Raw genomic sequence first — 26722 nt, 5'->3', positions numbered from 1 at the left:
ACATGAAGGCGCACCCGCAGGCGGGGGCTCTGGGCTCTGCAACAAAGGCAGAGGGGAAATGCATCTGTCCTGCCTCTCATCAGACTCCCCCAGCTTCCCCGGGGGGCAGCTCTCCTGCTCCTCTTCCCAACCAGCAACTCACCGATGCCTGGGATGATGCGGAAAAGGTCGTTCACCTTCTTGTCCACCGCCGTGGTGATGATCTTCACCTGGGGGAAGGCGTAGGCCACTGAGTGGACGCCCATCTCAGCCATCAGCAGGGACAGGAGGAAGATCTTATCCTCTGGGACGTCATGATCCTGGGGGAGAGACGTGGGGAGAGGGTGGGCAGGGGTGAGCACCGTGCCACGGCTCCGGGGTTGAACACAGCAGAGGCGGGGGAAGGTTTTCCCATGCGCAGGGGATGCCCATCTCCACCCCCATGCCCCTTGCCACGCCACAGGGCTGCTCCCAGGCCTGCTCCCATGCCTGGCCTTACCAGCAGGACCCTCACTGCCATCATGGCAGCTGCCCCGGTGGAGACTGTGCAGTCCATGAGGATCACGTGGTCTTCGCTGATGTCCTTCGGCAGCCGCAGGTAGTGGAGCTGCGGAGGAAATGAGATTGGGAACCTGGGAACGGCTCTGGCCGCCCCCCAAATACGCCCTGGAGAACTCCATGGGGAGAATAGGCAGACCCCAGCCATTCCCCCGGCTGGCAGGCGCAGGTTGCCAGCCTGGTACAGGCCCTCCGCTCATTACTGATCCAGTGCTAATGAGCAAGAGGGAGGAGAGGAGGAGCCGGCTGGGAGAAGAACAAACTGGGGAGCAGGGTTTAATTGCAACTGAACCCCAGGGAAATCGTGATGGCACGTGGTCTTGCCCTTCTCCGGCCCGTGCTGCCCCACACAACCGGGGTAGAAGCATGTGTGACTGACTGGATGCTGCGTGTGCAAATGTGCATGCGTGTTTGCAGACATGGCCTGTCACAGGCAGCTCCCAGGCCTCCGTGACCGCTCAAGTAGGATGTCTGGGGCAACCAGCTGCCACCTTCCACCAACATGGAGGGATGTCCCAGCAGCCATCAGATGAGGCATCAAGGATCCCTGTGCCCACGTCCCGATACCCGCTCCCTTCCCCAGGAGTGAGGCCCCCACCTCTGGCTCCCCAGTGTAGCAGTTGGTCTGGATGAGGATGGTCCCGATGCGGACATCTTTGCACACGGCGCGCAGGGCCGGCTCCATCGTCTCCCCCGCTCTCAGGATCGACACGCCCGTGATCTGCAGCACAGAGTGGGCATGATGGGGGCATGCCCGTCTCCCCCTTGACCACAATGATCTCAAAGTGCTTCCCAAGGGTGGCGTGAGCTCCCCTTTCCCCATGGCCATCCCTTGGGGCTCATGCCCACCTTGGGGCAGCAGTGGAGCCATGCCATGGGTGCCCAGAACAAATCATCCCCATGCTGTAAAGGCACCTTATCTCCTCCTGCACGATGGGGTTTAGCTGCCTCTGGGGAAGATGCCTTCCCTGACACAATGTAGGAGGTGAAAGCCTTCATCCCCCACTCAGCATCCACACCCGCGGGCAGCACCCATGCATGTCTCATCGGTGCTGCAAGCGGGGCTGACCTGGCTCTCGTTAACAGCTGCTAATTAAGCTGCGCCATCCCACGCCCGTGATGAGCAAGCACCGAGCCAGCCCTTGCCAGGGACATCAGTGGGTTTTGCTCCCTCCTGCTCACCTGCTTCCCGCTGAAGGTCCGTCCTTCGTAGTCCTGTCCCTGCGGGGTCTGGACGGTGCAGCTCTGCAGAGATCACAGCAAAAGCTTGAGCACAGGCTTCGGTGAGACATGGGGCGAGCAGGACCATAGACACCAGCAGTGGCCTGGCACAGCAGACTCATGGAAAGCCTTTACCAGCCTGGTGAAGCCTTCACGCAGTCCCGGCGGCTGGGGATGGGTGTCCCAGGGGGCCAGGCCGAGGCCTCAGACAGACCTCTCAGCCTTGTGCTCCCCAGGAGGCCTGTTTCTGCCTCTGATGGAGGGGGAGCGGCATGGGGCCAGGGTGCACGTTATGAAAAGGGTCCCTCCGGTGCACACCGCTACCCAGGAGGAGGACGGCATGAATGTACCTTCATTGTGGGGCTCGAGGCAGCAGCAGGAGCTGCTCAGGTCCTCCGGGGAGGAGTGAGGCATGAGATACTTGTTTGGGCTGGAAGAGACGCGACCTCCCGAGGGCCCTGCTGGCCTGTCTGGTCTACGGCTGGACCCCGCGTGGACCAGAGCAGGTTGCAGCCGGCCTCCAGGCCGGACCTCAACCCGCTGCGGCACCCACCTGGAAAGGCAGGAAGGACAGGGCGTGCTCGATCAGCAGCCTCATCAGTCGCTTGGAGTAGAAGATGAACTCGTCTCGGCTGGTCTCCTTGTTCCTAAGGTGGGGGGAAAACGTGTCACCCGACTGCAGTCACTGCGAGAGGCCGAAGGCTGCTTGGGTAGATGGAGCCGGGTGGGGAAGAAGGGAGAATTCACTGCCTTGCGATGTGGTTTGGAGCAAGTTCCCTCTCCCGTCCTGGCCTCCATCCACCCTAGCAGGTCTCGGGACCGGCCAGCTCTTGTTTGCAGAGGCCAGACCCCACACAGCCCCCGCTTAGTATTGGGGGTGGGCTCTATCCCGTCCCCAGGAGATTCAAGGTCACTGGGCAGGATTGCCGAACCCCAGTTCCCACTGGGTTCTCCAGCATGCAGATGTCAGCAGCTGGCCCGAGGATGGACGGCAGCTCCCGAGGTCTCCCCGCCCTCCCCGCGAGGCCGAGGCTCACCTGATGATGGTGTGCATGCCCCTCACTTGCGGGGTGCTCTTCAGCACACTGAGGGTCCGCGGGAGCGGGTGGCACTGGTGGGCCGAAGCCAGCGCTGCCCTGGAAGCCAACACAAGGTGGGAGCCAGGTGAGCGCTTGGAGACCCCGCGCGACACGGGCGGCAGCACGCCGTCGCACACACCGGGACTGAGCTTCCACATGCTTCCCAATCATCCAGCCAAACCAGCCTGAGCTCTGCGGGCGCGGGGGGAGCAACGTGCCACGAAGCCACGCTCCGATCGGCCCCTGATCCCGCAACCCCTGGGGGGATACCAGCCACTGGACAGGCTCAGCGAGGCATGCGAGGGCATCGAAAGCTTCTCCACCCTCCTTCCTCGGATGCACGGGGGAGAGGGGAACGTGCACAAGAACCAGGCAGCAGCAGGAGGGAGGTGCGTCCCATCCGACTGCCCGCGTGCCTCTCTGCCGGGAGTCGCCGGACGGCCCCACAGCAGAAGCAGGGGTCACTGGGACAGTATCGGCGCTCCTGCCAATGCACTGGGTGGCAGGTCAGGGAAATAGCAGCCTCCAACTCCTGTTGGGGGGGCTGCAAAGAGGATGGAGCTGGGCTGTTCTCAGTGGGGGCAGATACAGGACAAGGAGCAATGGGCTCAAGTTGCAGCAAGGGAAATTTAGGTAGGAGATTAGGAAAAACTCTCTCACTAGTAAAGTACTGAAACAGGTTACCCAGAGAGGTGGTGGACTCTCCATCCCTGGAGGTTTTTAGGAGCTGGGTAGACAAAGCCATGGCTGGGATGATGTAGTTGGGGCTGGTCCTGCTTGGAGCAGGGGGTCGGACTAGATGTGACCTCCTGAGCTCCCTTCCAGCCCTCCTTGTCTACGATCCTATGAAAGCTCCCCGGACAGAGCTGACCGTCCTAGGGATGTTTTGGAGCCGATGCCCTTGAAGTACACGGCGTCAGTCCGAGGGGAAGGGCCTCCCTACGGGCGCTGCAGCCAGACAGGGCTGGCTCGGGATGACTCATCTCTGGATGACGAGGCATCATCCACCCCTGCCAGGGCCCGGCCTATTCCTGGAGCAAGGAAGCGCGGCTCGGCCGAGAGCTGGAAGCGGGTTCCCGTTAGCCCAGCTCCCTTGATCTGACAGGAGCCGTCGTGAGCAGAGAGAGGCTCGGCGGGGCTGGACTCGCAGTCGGTCTGGCAAGGGAACGGGGCTGGGGCCAGGAAGTCCTGTGCTGGGTCCTTCCTACACCCACACAGAGATCACGCTGGCTTTCACACGTACGTATAAACCCACACAGATCACAACTATATTTGAGAAAGACAAAAAAGCATCAGTGCCCCAGAGAAGATGATTTAGCAAAGAGAAAACATGCGCGTGCAAGCAAACCAACAGGCCGAGGATGCGCGGGCAAGACCCGAGGACCCACGTTCTTCCACTCGTCCTCCAGCCTTGGCCACGCAGATGCCACGCAAGGGGGCAAAGGAGGCTTGCCGGGCATTTGAGGGCTTGATTCTTTCCATAGCTCCAGTGCTAACAGCCATGGGGCTCGTCTCTGTGGGGGCGGGCAGGACAGGGAAGACGCCACTAATGAGCAATGAACTGCACGGCTAACGGCGAGGTGGCCCTGCAAGCCGGACTCCCATTCAGAGACAACACGGGCATCGCTCCCAACTCTAAACCCGTCTTCAGGCACGTGGCCCCGGAGCTTTTCTCCATCTGCTGAGACAAGCCCGGAGAGACGTCCCTCCTGTGCAGCAGCACATGCACCCTGTGGTCCCGCCACCCCCCTGCTCCATGCGGGGACACTGGTGGGACGTCCGTGCCCCGCAAGCAAGCGGCAGACGTGGCTGCGGGCAGCAGCTGCCTGCACGAAGGGGCAGCGGGGTGCACGCAGCCCCCTACAAATTACTGGAGCTATGAAAAGAGAAGAGCCCCCCAAAGCCACGGAGACGGGGTGAGTGAAGCAGCTGCACTCGGGTAGTGAGGGAGCACGCTGGTTAGTCCGCCCCGCGCCTCCCTGCTCCAGGCTGACCGGCCCCGCTGCTCCGTCCTGCCTCGTGCCATTGCTCCAAGCAGGGGCTTGATTCTGCACCCGATCTCCGTGGGGCACGGCTACAGGGCCAGGCCCACAACCGGGGTCGACCTGACGCAGGCCAGCCCATGGGGAGGAGAAGCAGGGACGCTGGTGCCCAAATATCACAGCCCTGATGTAAAAGGATGCTCCACGCACCGACGGACAAGATAGGCTTCTCTCGAGCAGAGCTGAGAGGCGACAGGGTGGGATGGGCCGCGAAGCACCCGGGTGCAAGGAGGAATTGCGGCAGACAGACCCTCGGTGACTGGCGGCGGAGCCTGCACAAGTCCTCCTGGCAGTGTCCTTTTCTCCTCTCTCCTCATCCCTTGACCCCCTGAGCTGTGACAGGAGCCAGCAAAACCCTGGGAGGTGCCCATTAGGGCTGCTGCCCTGCCAGGCTAGGCTGGCATCGCCAGGCCTGCCAGCTTCGCTGCCGTGGGGCTATCGGGAGTGCGTCCCCTCGGGCCGGGGCGCGGACGCAGCGATGGCATCTGAGCACACGTCTGCGGTCAACGGGTGGGGGAACCAGAAGTGCTCGTGGCCCCCCTGTTTGCCTCCATCCCTGCTAAGCACCCAGGTCATGTCATCCCCTATGACGGCCTGGTTCTTCGCCTTACAGAGGCCCTTGGCTGGTGCAAAGCGCTACGGCAAGGGCTTTCCTTCTGGCCCATCCGAACCCGGGCGTCCGCTCTCCCTCTGCCCCCGGCCCAGCATGCAGCCAAGGCCACGCTGCCCTTGCCCCCAGACACACAGTTAGTATCGAAACCCAGGCCGTGCAATTCGGGTCTCCTCACATATCCCAGCGCAGCTTCCTCTGGTCAGGGACGTTCGGGGTGGGGGAGACAAGGCAGGAGACACAAGAGCGTAAAGGTGGAGGGGCCGGAGGGGCCGGGAAGAAAAGGAAAAAAGGCAGTTTCATTAGTCGGAGGCTGGGAGGGAAGAAAGCCGCAGCGAGGATTCATCCTACGTGGGCAGAGCAGCGGAGACGTCGGATCACGAGCGGCTGGGAACGGCCACTTCTGCTGGCCCTTGCCCACTTCGTAGGCCCCCAAGATGGGCTGCTCCCCCTCGGTTCTCAAGGAAACCTGGGATGGGGCTGAGTTCAGTGGGGAAGAAATGATAGCCCTCTTCCCGCATGCGTGCATGCAGTGAAGGTGCAACCTTGGCCATGGCCCTGCAGAGTTCATAATGCCTGGCCTGTGGCCCGTGGAGCAGAGGGTAGAGCTGGAGCCTACACTGCCACCCATTGCAATGGTTGGTGGTGGCTGCTGTGGGCAGCGAGTCCATCCCCTCGGGTGGGAGACACATCACGGCTGTCACGGGGGGGATTGGGGAAGGACCCAGGCAAGCATCTGCCAAGTTGGTGCCTGGTACCCACACTCAGAGGTGCAATCTGAGAGGTGCCAAGGCTGCAGCGGGAGAGGAGCCTAGGCTCAGGTCCCAGCTCCGGTCAAGGTGCCCGCGTCCCACAGAGCTGACCCGAGCCCGGCGGGAACGCCGCGTGGCCCCGGGGAGAGGCCGCGGCCTGACCCGCTGCAGAGAGCTCGTGCCGGAAGAGGCAGCGTGTTGCAGACAGCCCGTCTGCATCTCGTACCATCAGCCTGACAAGGACCCGGGGTATCGCTCAGCCCCTGTGGTCAAGTGCCTGCACCAGACCAGGCTCGGAGGGGCCTGCAAGCACCTCTCCCTGCGTTATCAAGCCCTCAAGGCAGAAGGCAGGTGAGCTGGGTTTCCTGCCTCTCCCCCACGGCTTTGCTGTGGCTGGCCAGCAATGGAAAATTCAGACAGGCAGCCCCAAGCACGTCAAGGAAACGTCTCATGTTGGAAACTTCTCCCCCTCCACCACCCAGAACAAAAGCTTCAAAGGAGAAAGAAAAGAAAGAAAGAAAGAAAGAGAGAGAGAAAGAAGGGGGGTGTCCGTCTGGCAGAAAGGCACCGAATATCGGCAGCTCTTTCTCGTGCGTGCAATCAAACAGGAAGCAGACAAGAGACTCCCAGCTACAAAGCCGCTGATGCAGCCAAGGCATTTCAAACGCACCCGGCAGCTGGCTCTCGCCCTGACATTTCCAAGCGGGGCTATTAGAGCCACGCCGCGGCCTGATATTTAAAGGCACGGTTGGCAAAGGGCATGTTCAGGGGCTGCAGATCAGGGGTGGGATGTGGGGGCTTAGGTTCAGAGGGCGAGAGACGGCTTCTCCAGCCACGTGGAGGCCGGGGGGAATGCGAAGGCGCTGCTGGGTCCAGAGCATGCCCTGCCGTCTAAGTACCTGCCTGGCTTTAATGGGGACGGCCCAGGTGACGGCACGGGGCTGGCCCCACGCAGCTGCGGACAAGCGAAAAGTGAAGCAACCTGGGTCCGGAGATGACCATTTCCTTCCAATGTGCGATGATTTAGTGGCATCCTATTAACACCCAGCTCGCCCCAGAAACCTGCCTCCCCTCGCACGCTCTGCTGCCAGCAGCTCTCTCTCTCCTGACTCTCTCTAGTCCCTTTGCCAAGTGCTAGAGCAATATTCAAGCCAAAAAGTGAGGATCCGGGTTCCTATCCAGTTGCCTGCCCTCTAGCTGGAAGGTGAATTAGCCTGTGCCCATGTCTGAGAGCTGCGTCTCTCTCTCCCAGCTGCGGATTACATACAACCTCCTCACCTGAGCCTCTGAATGGCCCTGGCATTTGAGCAACAGACTTTTAAGCCATTACAAAAGGAATTAGTGCAGGTAAAAAGCCCAGGTTTCCAGGCCTGTCTCACCCTTTACATCCCGTCCCACTATTTAATGGGTACCTGCCCTCGGAGGGCAGCACCCTTATCTTCAGTTCAGATACCTAACTGCAAGCACATCCCAGTTCTTGGCCTTCAGGTTTTCAGAATTTGACCAGAAAGCATCAGTTAAAACTGGAAGCCTCGATTGCAGCGTATGATAAGGACTCACAGGTTGCTCAAATGCTGAGGTTATTGTGCAGATAGGTATGCGCTTAAGGCGTGACCGCATCAAATTTTGCTCTTATCGAAAGAAAATTAGCACTGGGTCACCGCTATGCCACTCAACTGTTGATTTTCAAGGAACGGGAAAGACAAGGTGAAGTCTACTGGGGGCTGCTTCGGATTGAAGGACATCAGCAGCTTGAAAAGCCCCAGGCTATGCCAAATTTTCAACCTCAGATTTTTGAGCAGACAGGCCGGTGTCTACGCCTGTCCCTTTTAACCGTGTTCAAACCTGACTCTTCCTCCAAGTGCAAAATGCACAGTGTTACCCAGCCGCACAACATTTCACATGCTAAGATGGTGGGAACCGAAGAGATCCAGCTCGCTGCCTGAACTTAACTGTCTTCAGGAAAAAAAAAAAGAAAAGAAAATCATGGCAGCTTTCCTAAGTACCTTAAGCTTTTGTCTGTTTGTTTTTTTAAAGCCTTTTCTTTTTTATGCCAAACGCAAATTTTAGGAGCCTTCAGTGTCTCATTAGACACAGACAACATCTAAAATGGGAACGCATTCGCAGCTACAAAACCCTTTGCTTCCTAGAAAAAAAGATTTGATATCTTAGCTGGCTGGAAGCGAGATGCCGAGAGCATCGCTCAAGGCTTCCTGTTACAAACACCTGTGGCTATTTAGTAACTGCAAACCCCTTTGGAGCAAGGCTTTCCCAAAGTAATTGCTGCATCACCTGCCTTCCCATGCAGACCGCTGGAGGAAAGCATGGATTTCCCTATGTAGAAACACGTATGCTCCAATTGTGGTGATGTTATACCTGTGGCTAAGTGGGGTGCCCTATGCTGGGTGTCTTCCGGGAACTAGGTTTAAAGCATGGTGATGGGTCAGCTTAAATGCTTTGTGGCCTGGGTTTACAAGTGCCTGCTTAGATGAAGGTGGCCTTAAGATACCTTTCACCACAGCGACGAAGAAATACAATTAAATTCAGGTGGAAACCCACCCCCATTCACAAGCTTCACACACTTTGCAAATCCCTGCCTTGCAACTCTGCTCCCACTCTAAGGGTCTGTGGCCACATCACATGTGACCCCTGGCACTGTAACCTGGACATGCCCACGGTTAAAATACCCCCCTCCTGGCTGGAGCTGGGGGTAAAGAGCAAGATTTACCAGCCAAGTGGCATCTCGCCTCGGGGAAGCTACTGGATTCGAACTGCGGGTCACGGACAGTGCGGGTCAAGCAGCGTGTGGCATTGGAAACGCCTTGGGTTGCAGAGACAGGACGGTGTTAGAAGAACTCTTACCTGACACTGAGTTCACGCTGCAGCAGCAACACGCAAGACAACGCAACCGGTATTAAGCATTGCCAACACCAGGGACATTTAAAGACAAAAAAGGGAAAAAGGAATAATATCCTGCATTCACATTCGTTTTTTTCCCCTCCCACCAAACTAAAAAAAAAAAAAAGCCTCTGGGCCCAACCCTTCTGGATTTCCTCAGGGAAGCACCTGCACTTCTCCCTGGCTATGATGTGTAGTGGGAGCTTTGCTTTTTCGAGCGCCAATGCTGGAAGAAGCAGAAGCCCTTCCACCTGCATGGACAGGGACCAGAGGCTGCCAAGATGTGGCCTGGCTCGCTTTACATACAAATTAGTCTTCTGATATTACAGCAGGGTCTCATGCTTCCATGGGAAATTGCCCCCTGCCCATATCTCAGCCTGATAAATGGCTGTTTGCAGGAAGGCAGAAGGCCGCGCCTCTGAACTCGAGGGCAAGGGGAAACTTTTGGAGGTGCGTGCTTTGAATACGTGCTAATAACAGAGCAGTCTCTGTTATCATGTGGTCTACTGCACGCAGCTAAAGGCACGGGATTTATGGGTGGCATGATGGCCATTGTGCACATCCAAAGGCCAAGAGGAGTGACCAGCTCCATTTCCAAGTGCATTTGCCTTTCTTGCACGTGACAGGCATGTTGAATGGCACATGGCTTCCAACACTGAAATCCGAAGGCACGAGGGCCCCTGCCTGCAGGTTAGTAGCTGGCGAGCTTTTAGGTTTTGCAGGTTAACTCATGCATTGGGAAGCCCGGCACGGCAGTGGCAAGATCAGCGAGAGAAGCCGAGAACCACAGCAGGCAGGGCGCATCCACCGTTCCCCTGGGCTGAACTCACTGCCCAGAGCCAGGACAGCCCAGTGGGGAGGCTACAGACTCACTGAAGCTATAGAGGGCTGAGCAGGCCTGTGCCGAGCCACGGTGCCTCCTCAGGCGTGATGCCCTGGAGCAGTCCTGCCCTCTGAGCTGCATTTAGCTCCTTAGGGGCTGGCAAATGGACTAGGATGTTGGTGGTATTGATGGATGTGGGGGCAGGGGCTGGCTGCTGGGGTGTAGCTCACCTCCACCCTACCCTGCTGCAGTCTCTGAGGCCAGAGGAAAGGCTGCTGCCCTTGGAACAGGGCTTGCTGCATGCCAGAGGCAGAGGCAGGGCTGGGTGGGCAGCAGGGGCCTGTGGGTATGTGCCCTGCACTGCCCAAGGGGCAATGGTCAGGGCATGGATATGGGGGAGAAAGACTACGACAAGAGCAAGTTAGGAGTCAGGAACCCTGCATCCTTCTCCTCATTGCTCGCACACATGGAGCAGCGCAGCAGAGAGCACATCCCTGCCTGCCTGTGCCCTGCCCAGCGCCACCGGGAGTTCAGCACTCGTGCTGCTGGCTCCTGGCACCAGAGCCCAGCCGGCGCCTCCCGACGCAGCCCTCACCTCCTCCAGCTGGCTGTGGACGTGCTGCACGATCAGGTCGATGGCCACCGTGTTCCCACTACCTGCAGCGCATCGAGAATGAGAGACCCGGGATGAAGCCGAGGGATGGGGCTGGCCAAGGTCTCAGAGTCCCTTCTCTGCCACGTCCCCCACGGCTGACACTCAGGGAGACGTGGGTGCCAGGACCCGGCGGGAGACACTGAATGGCAGGTCACAAAGCAAAGGTAGCACCAGGGCAGCCCCATCCACCCAGCCCCTGCCCTGTTACCTGCCCGCAGACAGACCTGGGGGCACAGGACTCTCAGCTCCCAGGAATGCAACTCTGCCAGCTGGGGCAGAGGTGGTAGTGGGGGAAAGGGCTGGGGCTGAGATCACACCCCAAGAGCACAGCGATGGTGGGCGGGTACCTCTGGGCACGACGATGTCAGCCAGCCGCAGGGTGGGCTGGATGTACTGGTCGAAGGCTGGCTTGACGAACTTGTTGTACTGCTTGATGACGCCCTCGATGTCCCGGCCGCGCTCGCTGATGTCCCTGCGCAGGCGCCGTACCAGGCGGATGTCCGAGTCCGTGTCGACGAAGATCTTCAGGTCCAGGAGCTGGAATGAGAGGGGCCCAGCACCCTGAGCACTGAGCGTTTCCTCACCCCATGGGGTGCTATGGAGGACCTGCTTCCAAAGCAGCTGCCGCTCAATGGAGCGGAGGCTGCTCTCGTTATGAACAGGACGCGGTTGGAGTGACTGGGTGAGTTCAGGCACCGTGGCTCCCCGGGGTCAGGCAAACCAGGACAGGACAACTCCTGGCAAAGCCCAGCATGAGCCAGTGGAGTTCGCTGGCCCTGGAGCTGACGGCAGGCTGCACTAAGCCTCCAGCTTGCTTGGCAATTCACTCCCTGCATCTCAGCAGAAGGAATTCACCTGGTTATTTGATGCCTACAGAGATCCAGTCCTCTCCCAAACTCCCTTTTACCAGCAGATCCCACTAGTTGGTCTTTCCTGGGCTAAAATTTCAGAGGCGAGGGCGGACGAGAGTGGCCGGTGACCAGGACGCAGACACGTTCGCTTGCACTAGCATCAAACTGGCAAGAGCTGGTGCATTAATGTGGAAACTGGCCAAACCCAGCAAGTTGCCCTCAGCGGTTTTAATCCTCTGAGGACAAGCCAACCAGATCTCCCTCCGCTCCTGAGATGTGCCCAGCTGACCACTGGAGGTCATCCTTGCTCCACACGAGCAGGACACGAGCGCATGCTTGGCAAGACAGGGAAAGTTTGGGATTAAGTGTGGCTGAGGCCTTTGGGGCTGCGTGCGGCTCTTGCTCTCACGTTACATTGTTCATTTATGGTGTCCAGGCTCAAAAAATACAGGGACGTATGGCATTGGTAAGAGGCAGAAGAGCCTGCAGGGGCTGGACATGCTCGTCCTCACCAAAACGTCCACAGCGCAGCACCTCGTGTGTGCTACTGTGTGTAGCACTTATGGGCAGCTGCATCATGCCCCTTAAACTCATTTCCACTCAGGACCAGCTCCCCAAGTCTCTGCAGAAGGGCTGGTGCTTCCACCCCAGGTTTTTCCAATGCCCTTCAAGTTGGCTTTGGCAGATTACGTTTATTTAAGCCAGACAGCAAAATACTGCTAGCATCAAGAATAGACTCACTGCAAGAAACCCTATCTGATGCCGCAGAGGACATCAGGGGCAAGATCTGACCCTCCCTTCCTTCCTCTGGGCCGTGCGCACGGGGAGGTGCTTAAGCTGAGCTTGCCTATGCTCCCCCACAGAGAAGGACGTGGGTCCCAGCAGCAGGACGCCCGAGGTCCTGCATCTGATCCCTCCCTCACCTTCAGCAGCTCCTTGTCCGCGAATGCCATGATGCCTTCAAAGATAATCACGTTGGCACCATAGAGGGTTTTCTGGGGTGGAAAAGAGGGAAACTGGTTAGAGAAAAGTGGGTGGGAAAGAGAATAGAAAGGGAAAAAAATACTGCATGTGAGAAAGAGCTGATAAAGGCAGAGGAAGAAGTGGCATCGTCCACGGTGCCAGGGAACAGTGAGTGGGCACAAGGGAGGCTGCTGACGGTCTCTTGTGCCCCCTATGCCGTCGGTCTTGGCTCCTGTGAGCTCTGCCCTTGGGTCCAGCCCTTAAAAGATACATCCCCTAGGCTGAGGACTCCTCAGACACATGGGGCTGCCCGGGGCACAGGAACATTTTTAGAGACGGGGTTGCATGTGGGGGTCAGTGCTGGAGCTTGCACCATGCACGCCTGCCCCTGGGAATCCCTCTCCACCAGCTCCAAAACCCCTGGCTTTATCGCTGCAGCTGCTGGAGAACTTCCCTTGCAGGGCACTTTCCATATGAGAGCTTGTGCTACATACACATTCAGTTTGGTTGGTCTACAAGGTGCAAATTTACCCTGCCTTCTGCTTGAATGTGGCGAAGGATGTCCCTTTTCCCGTGTCAGACACGAGATGGTGCCGTCGCCCACTCCCCGGTATGCACCGAGAAGCACTCAGAGCTTCTCCATGCACGGTGGCATTCCCCTTGCAGCAGTGCTTCCCGGCACCTCTCGGGGTTTCCATCGACAGCATTTGAGAGGACAGGGCTTTGATTTTAAAGACACAAGCCAGTTGCCATCTCCCAGCCGTGTGCCCCCACAGCCCCGTGGCCCCTCCTCACCCATTCCTTCTTCCGGCTGTGGGTGGTGAAGTCGTAGATGGGGATCTTCACGCTCTTGCCCTGCTTGAGCTTCTTTAGGGTGGCAATGATCAAGTCAAAGTCAAAGGCATCGGGGTGGTCGAAGTTGAAGTCGTTGTGGGCCGCCTGCTCCTGCTGCTGCTTGGTGAGCACCTGCCGGAGACAACAGACCCCGCCAAGGTCACGGCCACGCCGAGAGAGCAGCTGGGAGCGGGGCAAGGATATTGCCAAGCCCTGCCCATGTGAACACCTGCACCCAAGACCAGCGCTGGCCAGACCACCAAGCCAGAGATCCACGGGGCCACCTCCTCTGCTCTCAGTTCATGGGACACCTTGCACGGTGCTGGCTCAGGCACCCACAGCACGGGCTGCAGCCACCTGATGACATACCTGGGGGCCCAGGAGGTGCTGAAATCGGTGCCCCTGCAACTCAGACCTGAGCTATGCTGTTTCAAGCCAGCTCGTGTGCGTCTGTACAAGCTGCAGCTACACCCTCGACTGCAGTGTAGACCGTCCTAGCGCAGGTCCCGTACCCGTGTGCCCTCTGGTCCTCTACCCAGGGCATCAGCCTTTCCTACGGCGGTGAATGGGGACGGGCTGTGCCCGGGGTGCAGAGCAGCTAGCAGCCTCACCTTGTAAAAGGAGTCCATGGAGAGCAGCACCACCCACGGGACGTCCAGGGCTTCGATGATCATCCTGGCCACCGTGGTCTTTCCGGAGGCGCTGCCCCCGCCCAGACCTGGCAGAGGGGGAGAGACAGGGCCAGGTAAAACCAAGACCTGCGCCCTGCCCTGCCTGTTCCAGCTACTGCCAGCAGATCTGGCTGCCCTTGGCTGTGCTAGGAGGAAACCTGGGAAAATCTACTGGATGCAGCTGGCAGATGCTAGCAGCGCGAATGAGAGACACGGCACTGACCGAGTGGGAATGGCGAGGCCTATCCTGCCCGTCCTCCCTTTGGAGGGCAGCTGACGTTTGAACCAGCCTGCGCAGCTTTGGAAATGCAGGACAAGCCCATTCAAGCACCTGTGTGCCAACAGGAGACCATTGCTATCTCCAGATGGGATTCAGAGAGGCAGCCCCAATCCCGGCTCTATTCGGAGGGGGAGCCCGCTGGAGCAGGGAGAGTCCCTCGCTAGGTGCGTGTACACCCCTGACTTGGCCTGAGTCTGCAGGTGTTGTTATAGGGAAAATCAGATAACAGCGGACGGGCTCGATGCATCAAGCCCACCCCACTCTACCTACATCTCGGGGTCACCACGGCCCTGCCAACCTGTGGAGCTGCAGACCTGCCCCCCATCCCGTGGCCCTGCATCAGAGGAAGAGGACCCGAAGGAGCACCCGTTCCACCCTGCGGGCTGGCCAAGGGAAACTGGGCAACACACGTGGGTGCAGGCTGTCCCTGGCGGGGCAGTGCAGCGCGCTGGGAAAAGAGCCAGCTCCAACAGATGCGAGCTTGCAAAGGGCTGTCTGCCAAGGTACGTTGCGGTCCCTGTCCCAGCCACGAGCTGGTGGTCCACGCACGCGGCCCCCAGCTGCAGAGGTGCCCCAGACACGTGCTTACCTATGACAAAGGCCTCTTTGGACTGCGCCCCGTGCTCGTTGTACCACGGCGGCCGTCCGGCCGTGTAGATGGTCCTTTTGCTGGTTCGTAGCAGCGGGGGCTCGGACTTGCACTGGCTGGTGGTCCGTTTCCGGGGCGGCCGCGTGGGCGCTACCGGGGGGTAGAGTCTGTCCAGGGATTCTGCGCTGCTGTGGCTAGGAGGGGAGAGATGGAGACACCTGGTCACCTGGAACGGAGGCGTCCCGGGCACTCCTCACCTGACAGCCTGGCCCCGAGAGCTGTCGGGTGCAGCCGGAATTGGAAACGGGCCCTCGGGTTAACGACAGACTGAACGCCGCTGAGCTGGGAACAAGGAGCACCCCCTGCCCAACCTCAGCACGATGCCGAGGGCCGTCTGCAATGGGTCCTGGCCATATCAGTGGAAGCCCGCTCGCACACCCCAGCACGGGGGTCCCTGGGGAGGCAGGAAGGGGAGCCTCCATGCCAGTCCCAGGACACAGAGCAATGGGCTGTTTTCTGAAAACCAGGCAGCCAGCGCCTTTCCAGCTGCTCTGGTACCTGGAGGACTGCCCTGGCCTGGAGCAGCCAGCACCATGCCACTAAGCACCTCTTGCCCACGTGACCCGATGCTGCAGCCCAGGGCAGGGAGGCAGGGACAGCAGGGGACGAGCCACCTTCCAGAGCCCTTTCGTGCTTGGCGGCACAGAGCAGAGGCCCGGGAGGCGTTCGATGGCCCGGGGCCAGGAGATAAGCTGCCGCTGGCCGAAAGCGGGGACAGAAGAGATTATTTATATCAGATCCTGTTTGCTCGGGCTCCCTGCTCCTGCTCGCTCTTTGCTGCAGGTGTGAGTGGGATCGTTACGCCTCTTAAAGGCACCTAAGGGGAGAACGACGGTGCCAGGCCAGGCGGGGAGCCAGGCTCAGCACACCCCCTTGGCAGAGGTGTCCTGGGCATGAAGGGAGATGGGGTGCGGGAAAGCCGAGCCCTGTCCTCATTGCCCTGGTGAGTCTGCAGCTGGGCTGGCCGTACCAAGAGAGCGTCTGCCCTCCCCGAACCATCCTCCGAGCAGAGGACTAGGGGGGATCCCATGCTCTGCATCGCTCCCCCCACACGACCCCCCTGCCCTATCGAATCCTGCTGGAGCAGCACAGCTGCAGCCGTGGCAGGCGCCTGGCCAAGGGATTAGAGAGATCATCTGCACAGCCTGACATCCACCACCTCCACCCCTGACCCCAACACACGGCCAGGGCAGGTTGAAGGGCCCGCTCATCCGCCCAGACTCATGCCATGGGGCCCTTGCCAAGTCCTCTGGAGAGCCGAAGGGCCCTGTTGGCTCATAAGCCTTCCCTGCCACTAACTGCATTGGGCTTTCCCCTCCCCTGGCCTGTCTTTGAAAAACCAGAAACGGAGGCCTGGCTGCCCCCTCCGCCACAGACCCCCAGGGTGACCTCGGCCAAGTCACTTGATGCAGTTCTGCAATGTCTGTGCAACTCTGTCCGAGGGAGTTAGCCGCGCTGAGCACAGTGCGTTAGCCTGGGGCGTACACCATGCCACGGTAGCTAGCATGGGCAGGCCTAGCCCTGGGACGTACCCTCACACCCACAGGCAGGGTTTGCAGTCCTACCTTGCCTGTGCCATCTGCTTCCCCCCCAAGCAAGCACTGTGCCCAGCCCCTGAGCCCCGTCCTACGGAGCTCCTGGCAGGTGCGGGGGTCTCGTCACACACCTCTTCTTGCAGGATCCGAGTCCTGGGGGCTGCCCGTGTACAACAGGGGCTCTGGACACAGCCACAAACTAATAAAACCTGATCACGGAAAGGTCTCTGGACTTTCTCTCTGCGCGAGCAGCAGCAAGCGAGCTCCTTCCAGCCCAGAGACGGTGGAAAAAGCAAGAACGAACAGCTCGGGTATTTTGCTCTGCTCTCCCTCCTGCGGCTCAACAGCATCAATTAACCAGCGCGCACGATCCCCACGGCGGGGCTGACATCAGAGGCGGCGGCGGGTGCGTAAACAAAGTCACGGTCGCTCGATGGGAGCCGAGATGACAGACGCTGTTCTTATTTACCAGGAAATAAATGGCTCGTTTCATCTGCATTCCCAGCTCCAGCCCCTGGGGAACGGGGCTGCTGCGCCCGGGGAGCTTTAGCAAAGGCAGGGGCAGGAGGTCGGCGACACGAAGCCCTTCTCGCTTGCGAGTTCCCGATGCACATCAGTGATCCCGCTTGCGAGCAGGCGTCTCCAGCTCGGGGATGGAGCCGGCCAGCACGTCAGGGGAGGGCTGTCACACGTGTCCAGTGCAGCCCCATCCCAAAGCACGACTACTACCCAGGATGAGGACCCAGGCCAGCCTGAGTGCCGGGATCTTGCTACCCAGAGAATCATAGAAAATGAGGATTGAAGGGAGCTCAGGACGTCACGTCTAGTCCAAGCTCCAGCTCCAAACAGGACCAGCCCCAACTAGATCACCCCATCCAAGGCTTTGTCAAGCTGGGATTTAAAAACCTCCGTGGACCTACCTGCACGGACGCTGCAGAACGGCATCAAGTGACTTGCCCGAGGTCACACTGGGGGTCTGTGGCAGAGGGGGCAGCCAGGCCTCAGTCTCTGGCTTTTTAAACCTATGGGTGGCCCCAGCTTTCAGAAGTGGCTTCCCCTGGAGTTTGGGTGGAGTGAGCTACTCCGAAAAATCTGCCCCGGGGTCAATTAGATTGTAGCCACAATTAGTGGCCACCCCTGCAAGTTTAGACCTCGCTATTCTCTCTTTCTCCATCACCTCGAGGGATCCCCTGGGACTGCCAGCCTTGGTTCCCATCTGCCTCCCCTTGGCTTGCCATTTATTTCCCTACCCAGATACTTCTGCAGCGCAGCGCGACTGCTGCCATCCATGCCTCAGGGGGGGATTTCCACAGGAGTTGCTTACTCGGATGCACGCTGCTCAGAGTGGGTTTTGGGGCTGGCAAAGATCATTTAAGGCTGCTCAGATCATTTATCGCCACATTTGCCAGTGAAATCTCCATCTCTGGAAGCTTTTAAGGCCCAGCTTGACAAAGACTTGGCTGAGATGGTCTAGTTGGGGCTGGTCCTGCTTGGAGTAGGGTTTTGAACGAGACGTGACCTCCGGAGCTCCCTTCACCCTTCGTTTTCTATGATCCTGTGGTTTGCTGGGAGTGCCCCAGCGCTCTCCTGCTGCCCCACAGCCCTGGCCAGGCCCTGACGGCTCCTAGATCATGTCTTTTGTTGGCTCCATTGTCTTTTCCAGGTCAGTAGGTCAATGAGGGACTGCACTGCGATACAACCCTGCCGACTTGCCCTGCAATGATAACACGATGATTTGATTGCCTTGGAGAAGCACCCAGGGACCCCTATCCTGGAGCTGGACTCCACTGGGCTAAGAAGTGCTCAGGTAGCAGAACAAAAAAGAGGGTCCTTACCCCAAAAGCCTGCAACCTATGGGGCCAGCGTCTCAGCTGGGACCTGTCTATGAATCTATGCCCCTCTAGACACCACCAACATAAGCCAAGGGAGACAGCGGCAAAGTTGAACGCACACGACTTTACTCTGCACGCCAGGGGCCGCATTCAGCTCTGTGCTGATGACTGTGCCTGCATCAACAGGTGCTTATATAAAAAAAAAGGAGGCGACTCATATTTTGTATTATTAGGAGGGGAAATTGGGAGGCGAGTTTCTGGAGAGACTGGATCTGGTGCAGAAAGTTGCTTGTGAGAGGAGTGCTGCTCCCCTGGCGTCGGAGAGGACATGTCCGAGGAGAAGGGGCTGCAGGACAGCCCCCTCGCCTGGCTCTGGGGGCTTTGGGAAGGGTGTCAGGGACCCACGGGGAGCACGAGAGCATCCTGCAAGTTCAAAACCCAATGGTCTGCACTTGGGCTCTCAGTTGCTGTCCCAGCGCCGCAGGCCAGCAGTGCATAGCCCTTCCCAGAGCCAAGCTGCAGCTCCTGGCCGAGGCACCCGGAGGAGCCCGTTGTTTCAATCGTGCTGCGACAGCCCAGCGTTGGTGCCCCTTATGGGGGCTGCACGGGGGTCCTTCCCCGTGGTGACGTGCTGCTGCAGGTAAGACCTCCAAATGCACGTGTGTGACCGAGAAGCCCGAGTCTTGCTGAGAGCCCAGGGAAAACGTTATACTGGGGGAGTAATCGTGGTTTCACTGGACTCAGTGGGGGCTTTGCCTTTGGAGCTGGGATGCCACCCTGTCTTCAGCACATCGCTTCCTCCATGCAAGCGGCCAGGCTAAACTCTGCCCTTCCTGACAGCCCTGCCACCTTATCCAAGGGCTCCAGAGGGGAAACGTTAACGGGCCCGAAGACAAGCATCCTGTTGCATCCTGGTCTGGGAGCTCCAGGCTGCCTGGCACGGCGAGTCGTGGGCACATGTGACAGGAGCTTTTTCTTCATTGCTTGCATTTACCCACCATCAGGGAGCCAACCTGCGATGCAGGCGGTCCCTGCACAGAGCACCCCCCGGCCAGGAGATGAGCGGCGGGTGGAAGTCAGCGAGGACAACCCCCAGGAGGTCAGACTGTCAGAAGTCATGCAGCAATGTTCCCCTGCTCCCCAAGCAGCCAAGAGAGGTAAACCCCCTGCACCTGGATGCAAGGCCAGTGAATTAATGACCAGATCCCCCCACCCCAGGGCCTGATCTCCATTTGCAACACGCTGCCCTAAGCTTCGGGACGCCAGCTGAGAGCAGGGACACTGGAGCTGTGTTCACCCCGCGTCCTGGGGGAGGCCGATCTTTCTCCAGCTGCCTCCCGAGTACCAGCCGGGATGAACAGCCCCGGTGCTTCTGGCTCCGACACAGCCGAAGACTCATTTGCAAGGCAACAGGAAGGGAAAACAAATGCAAGCGTGCAACGGAGGACACTCACCTGCCTTCAGCCCCCAGGGCCCAGCAGCCTGATATCCGGACCCCCGCGTACGTCGGGGGGCTGCTCATCTCGCTCTGCCTCAGAAGAACCAGGCGGTCCCGGGTGCAGGAGTTTCAGGTGCGGCGCAGTCTGCAGGTCGCCGTCTCATCCCTGCCTGCGAGGCACTAACATTGCAGCAGGGCTGCCACGCGAGCGAAGGGACCGGGTCAACCCGGGCCATGCGGAGGGCCGGTCCCTACGGGCAGGGAGGCTGGAGGGGGGCGTGCGGCATGGCTGGCTGCTGGGACCTGGCGTGCGAGTGCAGGGCTGAGAACTGAGCGAGGAGTGAAAGAGCAAACGGGAGGTGCGCGGCGGTGTCCCGGAGCAGCCGACAGGCATAAGAGGATAACCGAACCCAGAGATTATGCTCATTACCTGATATTAATAGCACTGACTTTGCAAGCGGTGGCGACACCTCTTCCCGCCGCTGCAAAGACAAACATGCCCGGGGCCCTCACCTGCTTCTGACAGTCAGAGCCCGGCTTGCTGGGGGCAGCACAGGGGACAGCCCCGCGGCCTGGGTAAGTGATGGGATGACCCCCCGGCCTGAGCCACTCCATGTGCTTGGTCAGAGGGGTGTAGAGCCGGGACGGTGGGGTAAGCTGGGAAAAAGGGGTTGGGAAGGGGAAATGCAGTCACACGGGGTGGAAAAAGTGCAGTCACCGAGCAGGTCCGTGTCCCGCGAGGATCTCATGTGATGCATCCTCCGTCGGGGGAGCGTGGCTCCGAACGGGACCTGCGGGGATGGAAGGGAGCGGCCCCGTGCTAAGCAGCCAGGTGCCGAAGGCATTGCTGCTCCTTCCGGGACCCGGAGAGGGGGCGCAGGGGATGCGGGGCTCTTCTCCTGGCTTGCGCCCAGCGCTGCAGCCATCTACCCACTCCCATTCCCTGTGCGCCCTTCGCTGCAGGGCTCCCTGGAGGGCAGCGTGGCAGCCCCCAGCCTCCTCCGGCTCTGGCATAAACAAGTCCCTGAAACCCAACACCCCCATCACAGGCAAGCAGGCACCTAAGAATAACGCGCCCAGCGCAGAAGGCCCCTGCATTCTGCACTCTCAGCCCTTCGGGTGCCAGGCACCGCATTGCGCTCCCTCCTGCTGCTGCGCTTTCCAGCCGCTTCTCCCCACAAAGGGAGGAGGTGCCCGCAGGGGATGGGGCAGGAGCTTGGCAGCTGCAGGAAGAGCCCCCGTGCCAATGCCCCAGGCTGCTTGTGATGAGCAGCCAGGGAATTTGCAAAGCAAATGCACAGAGCAAGGGGGAAAGGGTTGAGAGAGGGCAAGGCGCTGCGTGGGTAGCATCACGGATGCACTGGCACAGCAAGCCTGGCAGGGCAAAGGTACTCGGGAGGCAGAGGGGTCTGTGTACAGCACAGAGCACCTGTAAGATCAAACAGCCGGGCGCCAACACCCGGGCGCTCACATCGTCCCACACCAGCCGCTGTCTGTGCGATGCCCCCCAGAAATACTGGTGACGGGTCCCTCAGCCAAGCAAAAGGGGCCGGGTTTGAATGACGAGAGGAGAGAGCAAGCCTGGCTGACACCTGCACAGATCAGGGAACGGCGGGCGCGCTTCACCCATCCCCGGGCGATAGGCACGACCCATGCAACAAACCTGCAAGGAGCTTCCCAGCTGCCACACAAGCCCAATCAATCAGTGCCAGGCTCCACCGAGCACTTCAGCCTTGACCCGATGGGACCAAGCCCCCGCGACCGCCCTAGAGGGAGCTGCTCTTTCCATCCAGCTCCAGGGTCTGCTTGACGCTGCTGGAGTTTGAAGCGGGGGAACCTCAGACCTTTGCCAAGTGCAACTCCTGGGACCCGGGAAGAGAGCGGAGAGCAGCAGCTTGAGACAGCTGGGCAGGACAAAAAAAGGTGCCCGGACCCCTTGAAGCAGCCCTAAGTGCAACGACGGGATGTGCCCAGGACATTTCCTGTAGGTACCCGGGCAGAGATACACGGCACCAGAGCCACTGGAGCCTGTCCCGTGTTCCTGGGTGAGCCCTCGGACAGCTGGTTTCCAGACCATCTCCATGCACCACAGCAGATAACAATGACCCTGCGCCGGGCCGTGAGAAGAGATCTGGGGAGACCAGAGTGCAGGCAGGTGGGGTTTGCCCCCGACGCACCTAGGACGTGAACCGTGCCCTGTGCTGCAGAGGAAAGAGCGCTGCGGTGCTGTACAGTGCCTAGCACAGCGGACACTCAGATCCTGACTGGGGCCCTGGGGTCTAGGATAGCAAATGGGAGCAACAGATGTGCCACGCTGATGGGATGCAGGAGGGACAGCAAAGGGCTCCTCCGTGCCGGCGTCCTGTCCTGAGACACTGGGCCGGGAGCAGCCACGATCCCTCCTGAGATGCAGGCTCTGAAAGCCAAGCCCACCCGCCTCCCGGTTTTTTATTGTATTTTTTTTATTTTTAAGGAAAATGTTTCGTGTGCCAGGTCCAAATTCCTTCAACTGCTCAAGAACCACACGTGGCCTGACTACCGGCAAGCATCCTCCACCCTAAACTTCCCAGCCTGGGGCTTCAGTGACTTCCAAATCTTTTGGCAGGCATCCTACATGCAGGCCCAAGGGGTTTGGGTGCCCCTGAAATTTCACTTGCCTTCAGCCGTACGGCCGCAGGAGCGAACTAGGGAGTATTCAGATGCTATGTCACTATGCGTGCTAGAGCCGAAAGACCAAGCCCTCTTGAAACAGGGCTACTCAGGGGAGTAAGACGAGCAGGAGATGGGGGCAGAGGACTCCGGGGTCGGCAGGCGATGTGCATTTAGGAGCAGCAGCCGGGCGGACCTACGGCAGCGTTACCCCAGACCACGACGGCTGAGCCCTTGCACTGCAACAGTGCTGGAGACGGGGACTTCTGGAGGAAGAGGAGCACTGCCCGGCAGTAAAACAACCTGCTGCAACGGAGACGTGAAGGCAACGCCGACGACGCATCCCCCACCCGGCGCGCTGTCCCGAGCCCTTACCCCCAAACACCCACAGCAATTAGAGGCTGGCGCGCCGGCTTCAAAGGCAGCTCAGAGGAACTTTGTCGATGCCGGACTCGTATTTTCCACTCCCCCTTCTGCGTCAGGCCCTTTCAGGCGTTTAAAAATAAACCCTGGCCTCAAAGGCTTCTATTCTTTCTTCTTCGCGAGAACAGGCAGGAGGAGGCAGCGTCCTAACGAGTCCCCGCCAATGTGGCATTGTTCCCTCTCGCTCGGTCCCCCCTGCCTCTTTCCTGCCTTTGTTTAAACGTCCAGGACATGGGTCTATCGCTCGTTCTCTACCCGCCGGATTGGCTGTGGTGGGGAGAGATGTTATTTATGGTTGCCAAAAAAAAAAAGGAAAAAAAATAGTCGTCTCCCAAGAAAAACCCACAAAGCCCTCGTGGATGGACGGAGGCTGCTCTCTGCAGGCCTTGCCGCCCGCTCCGGGACGCTTCCCTGGGACAGGAGGGCTAGAAAAAAACGTGCAAGGCGATACTCCCGTGTGCTCACAAGACTCCGGGAGCTGGGGCCGGGAAAGCAAACGCGCACAACACGGGGTGGCCGGAGAGGAAATAGCGAGCGGCAGAGACACGGAGACTCCCTGCATTCGCTTCGTGCTGCAGTTGCCAGGGGCTAGTTATACACTTCAAGGAAACCTTGCTCTGGTTAGATCCCGACATTGCCGGGGCTCAGACGCAGGGTATCATCTCTCGGTTGCACTGTCTCTGGCCAAGCTCCCCTGTCCCCATCTGCCCCCGCGTGATCTCTGGTGGCCATTGGACTCAGAGGCCAGGCTTTATGCAGCATCCCCCGGGCTGACTGAGGGGAGGCCGCCCTTCCTTGGAAACGGTCCCATCTGCTGAGCTTATCCGATCGCTTCCCATGGCCGGGGAGAACTTATCAGGCAGCAGCAGGCTCCGTCTCAGAGCTTTCTTTCTGGCCAGGCTTTAGAAACAGCAGAGAGAAAGGCAGAGAATAAGCCGCAGCTCTCCCGTGCTGTCCAAAGGGATGCGCAGACTCGAGGGACGTTCCCCAGAGCACATCTTGCTCCTGGAGATGGGCCTTACCCCCGCACTGGGGAGCCTGCACCTTCCCTCTCAGTCTCCCTCTATGCACAGAAGCCCCCGGTCCCGGAGGGGTGCCGGGGAGAGACACCAGCAGCAATCACAGCCTCCAGGCTCTGCTCAGACAGCTGGTCTGCATCCCGGAGACACAAGGACTCGAGAAACACCCACCGGAGTAACCCTGGTCTAATGCCAGTTCTCTGCTCTGCCATTAAAGAAACCACTTTCCCAGCCTCGGACATTTTCTAGGGAAGAGACCCAAGAGGACTGGGCAGAAAGACAGCTTCGGTGTGTGCGCACGGCCGTCACAGACAATGAGGGCCGGAAGGGAGCTCAGGAGGTCACATCCAGTCCAACCCCTGCACAAAGCGGGGCCTGGCCCAACTGCATCATCCCAGCCAGGGCTTTGTCTACTCGGGTCTTCAAAACCTCCAAGGATGGAGACTGCACCACCGCTCTGGTAACCTGTTCTGGTGCTTTACTGCCCACCTCGTGAAAGTTTTTCCTAATATCCAACCTCAACGTCCCTTGCTGCAGCTTGAGCCCATTGCTCCTTCAGTCGTCTGCCCCCACTGAGACCAGCCCAGCTCCATCCTCTTTGCAGTCCCCCGGCAGGGAGGTGAAGGCTGCTATTTAATCCCCCTCGGCCTTCTCTTCTGCAGACTGAATAAGCCCAGTTCCCTCGGCCTCTCCTCACCAGTCATATTGCCCAGCCGTCAGATCTGTGTCCTGCGCCCAGCTCCGCCTTGGAGGGGACTGGTTTCATGCCTGCTCTGAATACGTTCGTTAAGGTTGGGCTCCACTCCGCTTGTCCAAACGGGAAGGGCACATTGCAGATTTGGGGCTAGTTATTTACAGGGGCATCACCTGCTCAGTTATCCCAGTGCCGCGGGTGTTGCTGGAGGGTCAGAGAACTGGCACAGGGATGTGCCAGTCTGGTCTTGATCTCGGGAAGGTTCAGGGCACGATAACACTGAGAACTGGGACTCTCAGCCCAGCCTGGGCATAAAATGGACTGCTGGGGGTGATGAGCTCAGGACAGAGAGGTCAAGGATCCTGCAAGCTTTCCACCTCCTCCTGAGACCAACGCCACGACCAAGCACTGGCCTGTCCAACAGACCCTGGTCTGGCCTCACAGCACGGGTGGTTTCCATTCAGACCCTCAACAGTATCTGTCCATCTATGGAAAGAGGGGAGCAGCCGTTGCCTCCTTTCTGGCCTGCCCCAGCTCATCACAACCTTTGCTGTAGCAGGTGGAGGGAGGCAGCGGATGTGTGAAGCAAACCCCCTTCTGCACATGCCTCCCTTCCCCTGCCAGATAGCATGGCATTGCTACGACCTGGTGAAAGCACTGCAAAACCCCGCCCGGGCGGTGCTAACCTCTACCGAGAGCACCACCAACGAGGGGGCAAAGCGAGCCAGGGTCCTTTCCTCATCATCCCACTCCCTTGCAGAGAAGCTGGGCCCTCCAGAGACACCCGATTTAGGTGTCAAGGGGGTAAAAAGTTACTGCTAAAGTAAGATCAGGCCCTGAATCTGCAGCTGCGACAGCCACAGACAAGTTCAAGGGGTAGCCAACAGCATCCTCTAGCGGGAAAGCCCCAGATAATCCATCACAGCGGAAGAGAGGCCGGCAACCTCCACTTCCTTGTATAGCAAAACCCAGGCCATGCTGACCCAGCTCGGGAAGGCCAACCTCACGGAAACCGCAGGGTCGAGAACGTGCGGCTCCAGGGGCGGATCACCTACAGCGACAGGGGCCGTGAAACAGCGCAGGGCTGACGTCCGGTACAGAGATACGGTGCTGCGACCCGCTGAATCGCAAGGGCATTACTCTTCGCTCGTGTTAGCGCTGGTACGACGGGGAGCCAGGCCACATACACACACTGCTGATCTCCCTCGTTACGTCTTTCAGATGACTGAAAACAAACTTCAGTGTTATGAAACACATAAAAAATCCTGATCTTTCCCATTTTTGCTGCCGTGTTTTGTGTCAGTTCGGACGACGGCAGCCACAGGGTCCATTATTTCACGGAGTCTGTTACTAGGTTCAAGCCGAGGGGGTTGTAACTCATCCCCTTCCTCTGCTGGACCCCAGGCGTTCCTAATCCCCGTTTTACAAACGACGGAGCCGACGCACAGGACGGCGGAGGCCGATGTTTGCAAACGCAGCTGCCCGAGTCCATATTTAGATGCTGAATTAAGTGGTCTGTTTTGCACTGACTCAAACAGAGCACGGTGCAACGCTCGCACCCCTGAGCGCCCGGCCTGGAGGCTTGGCTCTCGCCCCCCGGCACCGAGAACCGCGGCATAAAACCCGCCTCGACGCCCAGGGATGCGCTCCGACATGGGACAGGCGTCGTGGACACTTGGCATTGCAGCCGTCTTGCAAAGCACCCGGAAAGCCTGGTGCCGGGGCCCAGAGGTGCGAGGCCGACCAGGAACTTTCCGCGGCTGAAAGACGTCGCCGCGGAGGCCGTTCCCACTCGGGGCGCCGGGACGATGACCCGCGCGGGGGCAAGACCCGGACCCCCGTGAAGCTGCAGCAGTTTCCGAGAGGCCGGGGTCGCCCTCCAGAGGACAAGCCGAGAGCAGCCGGCACGCTGCAGACCCCGCACGGTGCCGGCCACGCAGACGGACGGCGTCCCCTCCGTGAAGCGGCGAAGCCGCCGGGGACACGACACCGAATGGGCGCGGGGATCACCCAGCGTTTGGAGGCCAGGGGACGAATCCGCACTTCGCCGGGCCTCGCAGACCGCGGACAGGGCCCCGCACACCGACTCCGGCCAGTGGAGAATCCCCAGGTGCAATACAGGGCTCATGACACACGCCACAATGGGCTGAAGATGCCGGGTGCACCCCCAAGCTGGTGGGCTGGCTCTGGGGCACCCCCCATGCCCCCCACGTTGGGCACAACCCCCCTCCCCAAAATGCAGCCACCTCTGGGGAGGAGCAGAGCAG

General features: G+C 59.5%; 2 protein-coding genes across 5 annotated transcripts in view; one reads left to right on the top strand and one right to left on the bottom strand.

Moving 5' to 3' along the window:
- LOC102387924 (tripartite motif-containing protein 54-like) overlaps nt 1-18094 on the top strand; it is a 57172-nt gene extending 39078 nt beyond the window's left edge. The window contains 1 exon segment of the mRNA XM_025201681.1: nt 18064-18094. Within this exon segment, the coding sequence (XP_025057466.1) occupies nt 18064-18079 (16 nt within the window). The 3' untranslated portion in view covers nt 18080-18094.
- The window catches only part of UCKL1 (uridine-cytidine kinase 1 like 1), a 36953-nt gene that overhangs the window by 7178 nt on the left and 3053 nt on the right, over nt 1-26722 (bottom strand). Inside the window, exons 1-14 of one of the 4 annotated variants that reach the window (XR_003093574.1) lie at nt 19687-19825; nt 14806-14999; nt 13877-13983; nt 13227-13397; nt 12392-12463; nt 10965-11154; nt 10558-10619; nt 5668-5687; nt 2796-2894; nt 2312-2405; nt 1720-1782; nt 1136-1258; nt 479-586; nt 143-299 (exon numbers count right to left, since the gene is read on the bottom strand). Coding sequence is in view for 3 of the 4 variants with exons in the window: in XM_006021659.3 (XP_006021721.1) it covers nt 143-299; nt 479-586; nt 1136-1258; nt 1720-1782; nt 2312-2405; nt 2796-2894; nt 9104-9120; nt 10558-10619; nt 10965-11154; nt 12392-12463; nt 13227-13397; nt 13877-13983; nt 14806-14999; nt 19687-19754 (1525 nt within the window). In the remaining variant the exon portion in view is untranslated. Of the gene's footprint in view, nt 1-142; nt 300-478; nt 587-1135; nt 1259-1719; nt 1783-2311; nt 2406-2795; nt 2895-5667; nt 5688-9103; nt 9121-10557; nt 10620-10964; nt 11155-12391; nt 12464-13226; nt 13398-13876; nt 13984-14805; nt 15000-19686; nt 19826-26722 lie in introns of those variants that run through there. The other 3 variants (XM_006021659.3, XM_025201683.1, XM_006021660.3) reach the window with 3 other exon arrangements.

This window comes from Alligator sinensis, unplaced genomic scaffold (assembly GCF_000455745.1).
Source record: "Alligator sinensis unplaced genomic scaffold, ASM45574v1 scaffold752_1, whole genome shotgun sequence".
NCBI lineage: Eukaryota > Metazoa > Chordata > Crocodylia > Alligatoridae > Alligator > Alligator sinensis.
The sequence above is the reverse complement of the archived record's forward strand: the minus strand, read 5'-3'. Positions and strand labels throughout refer to the sequence as shown.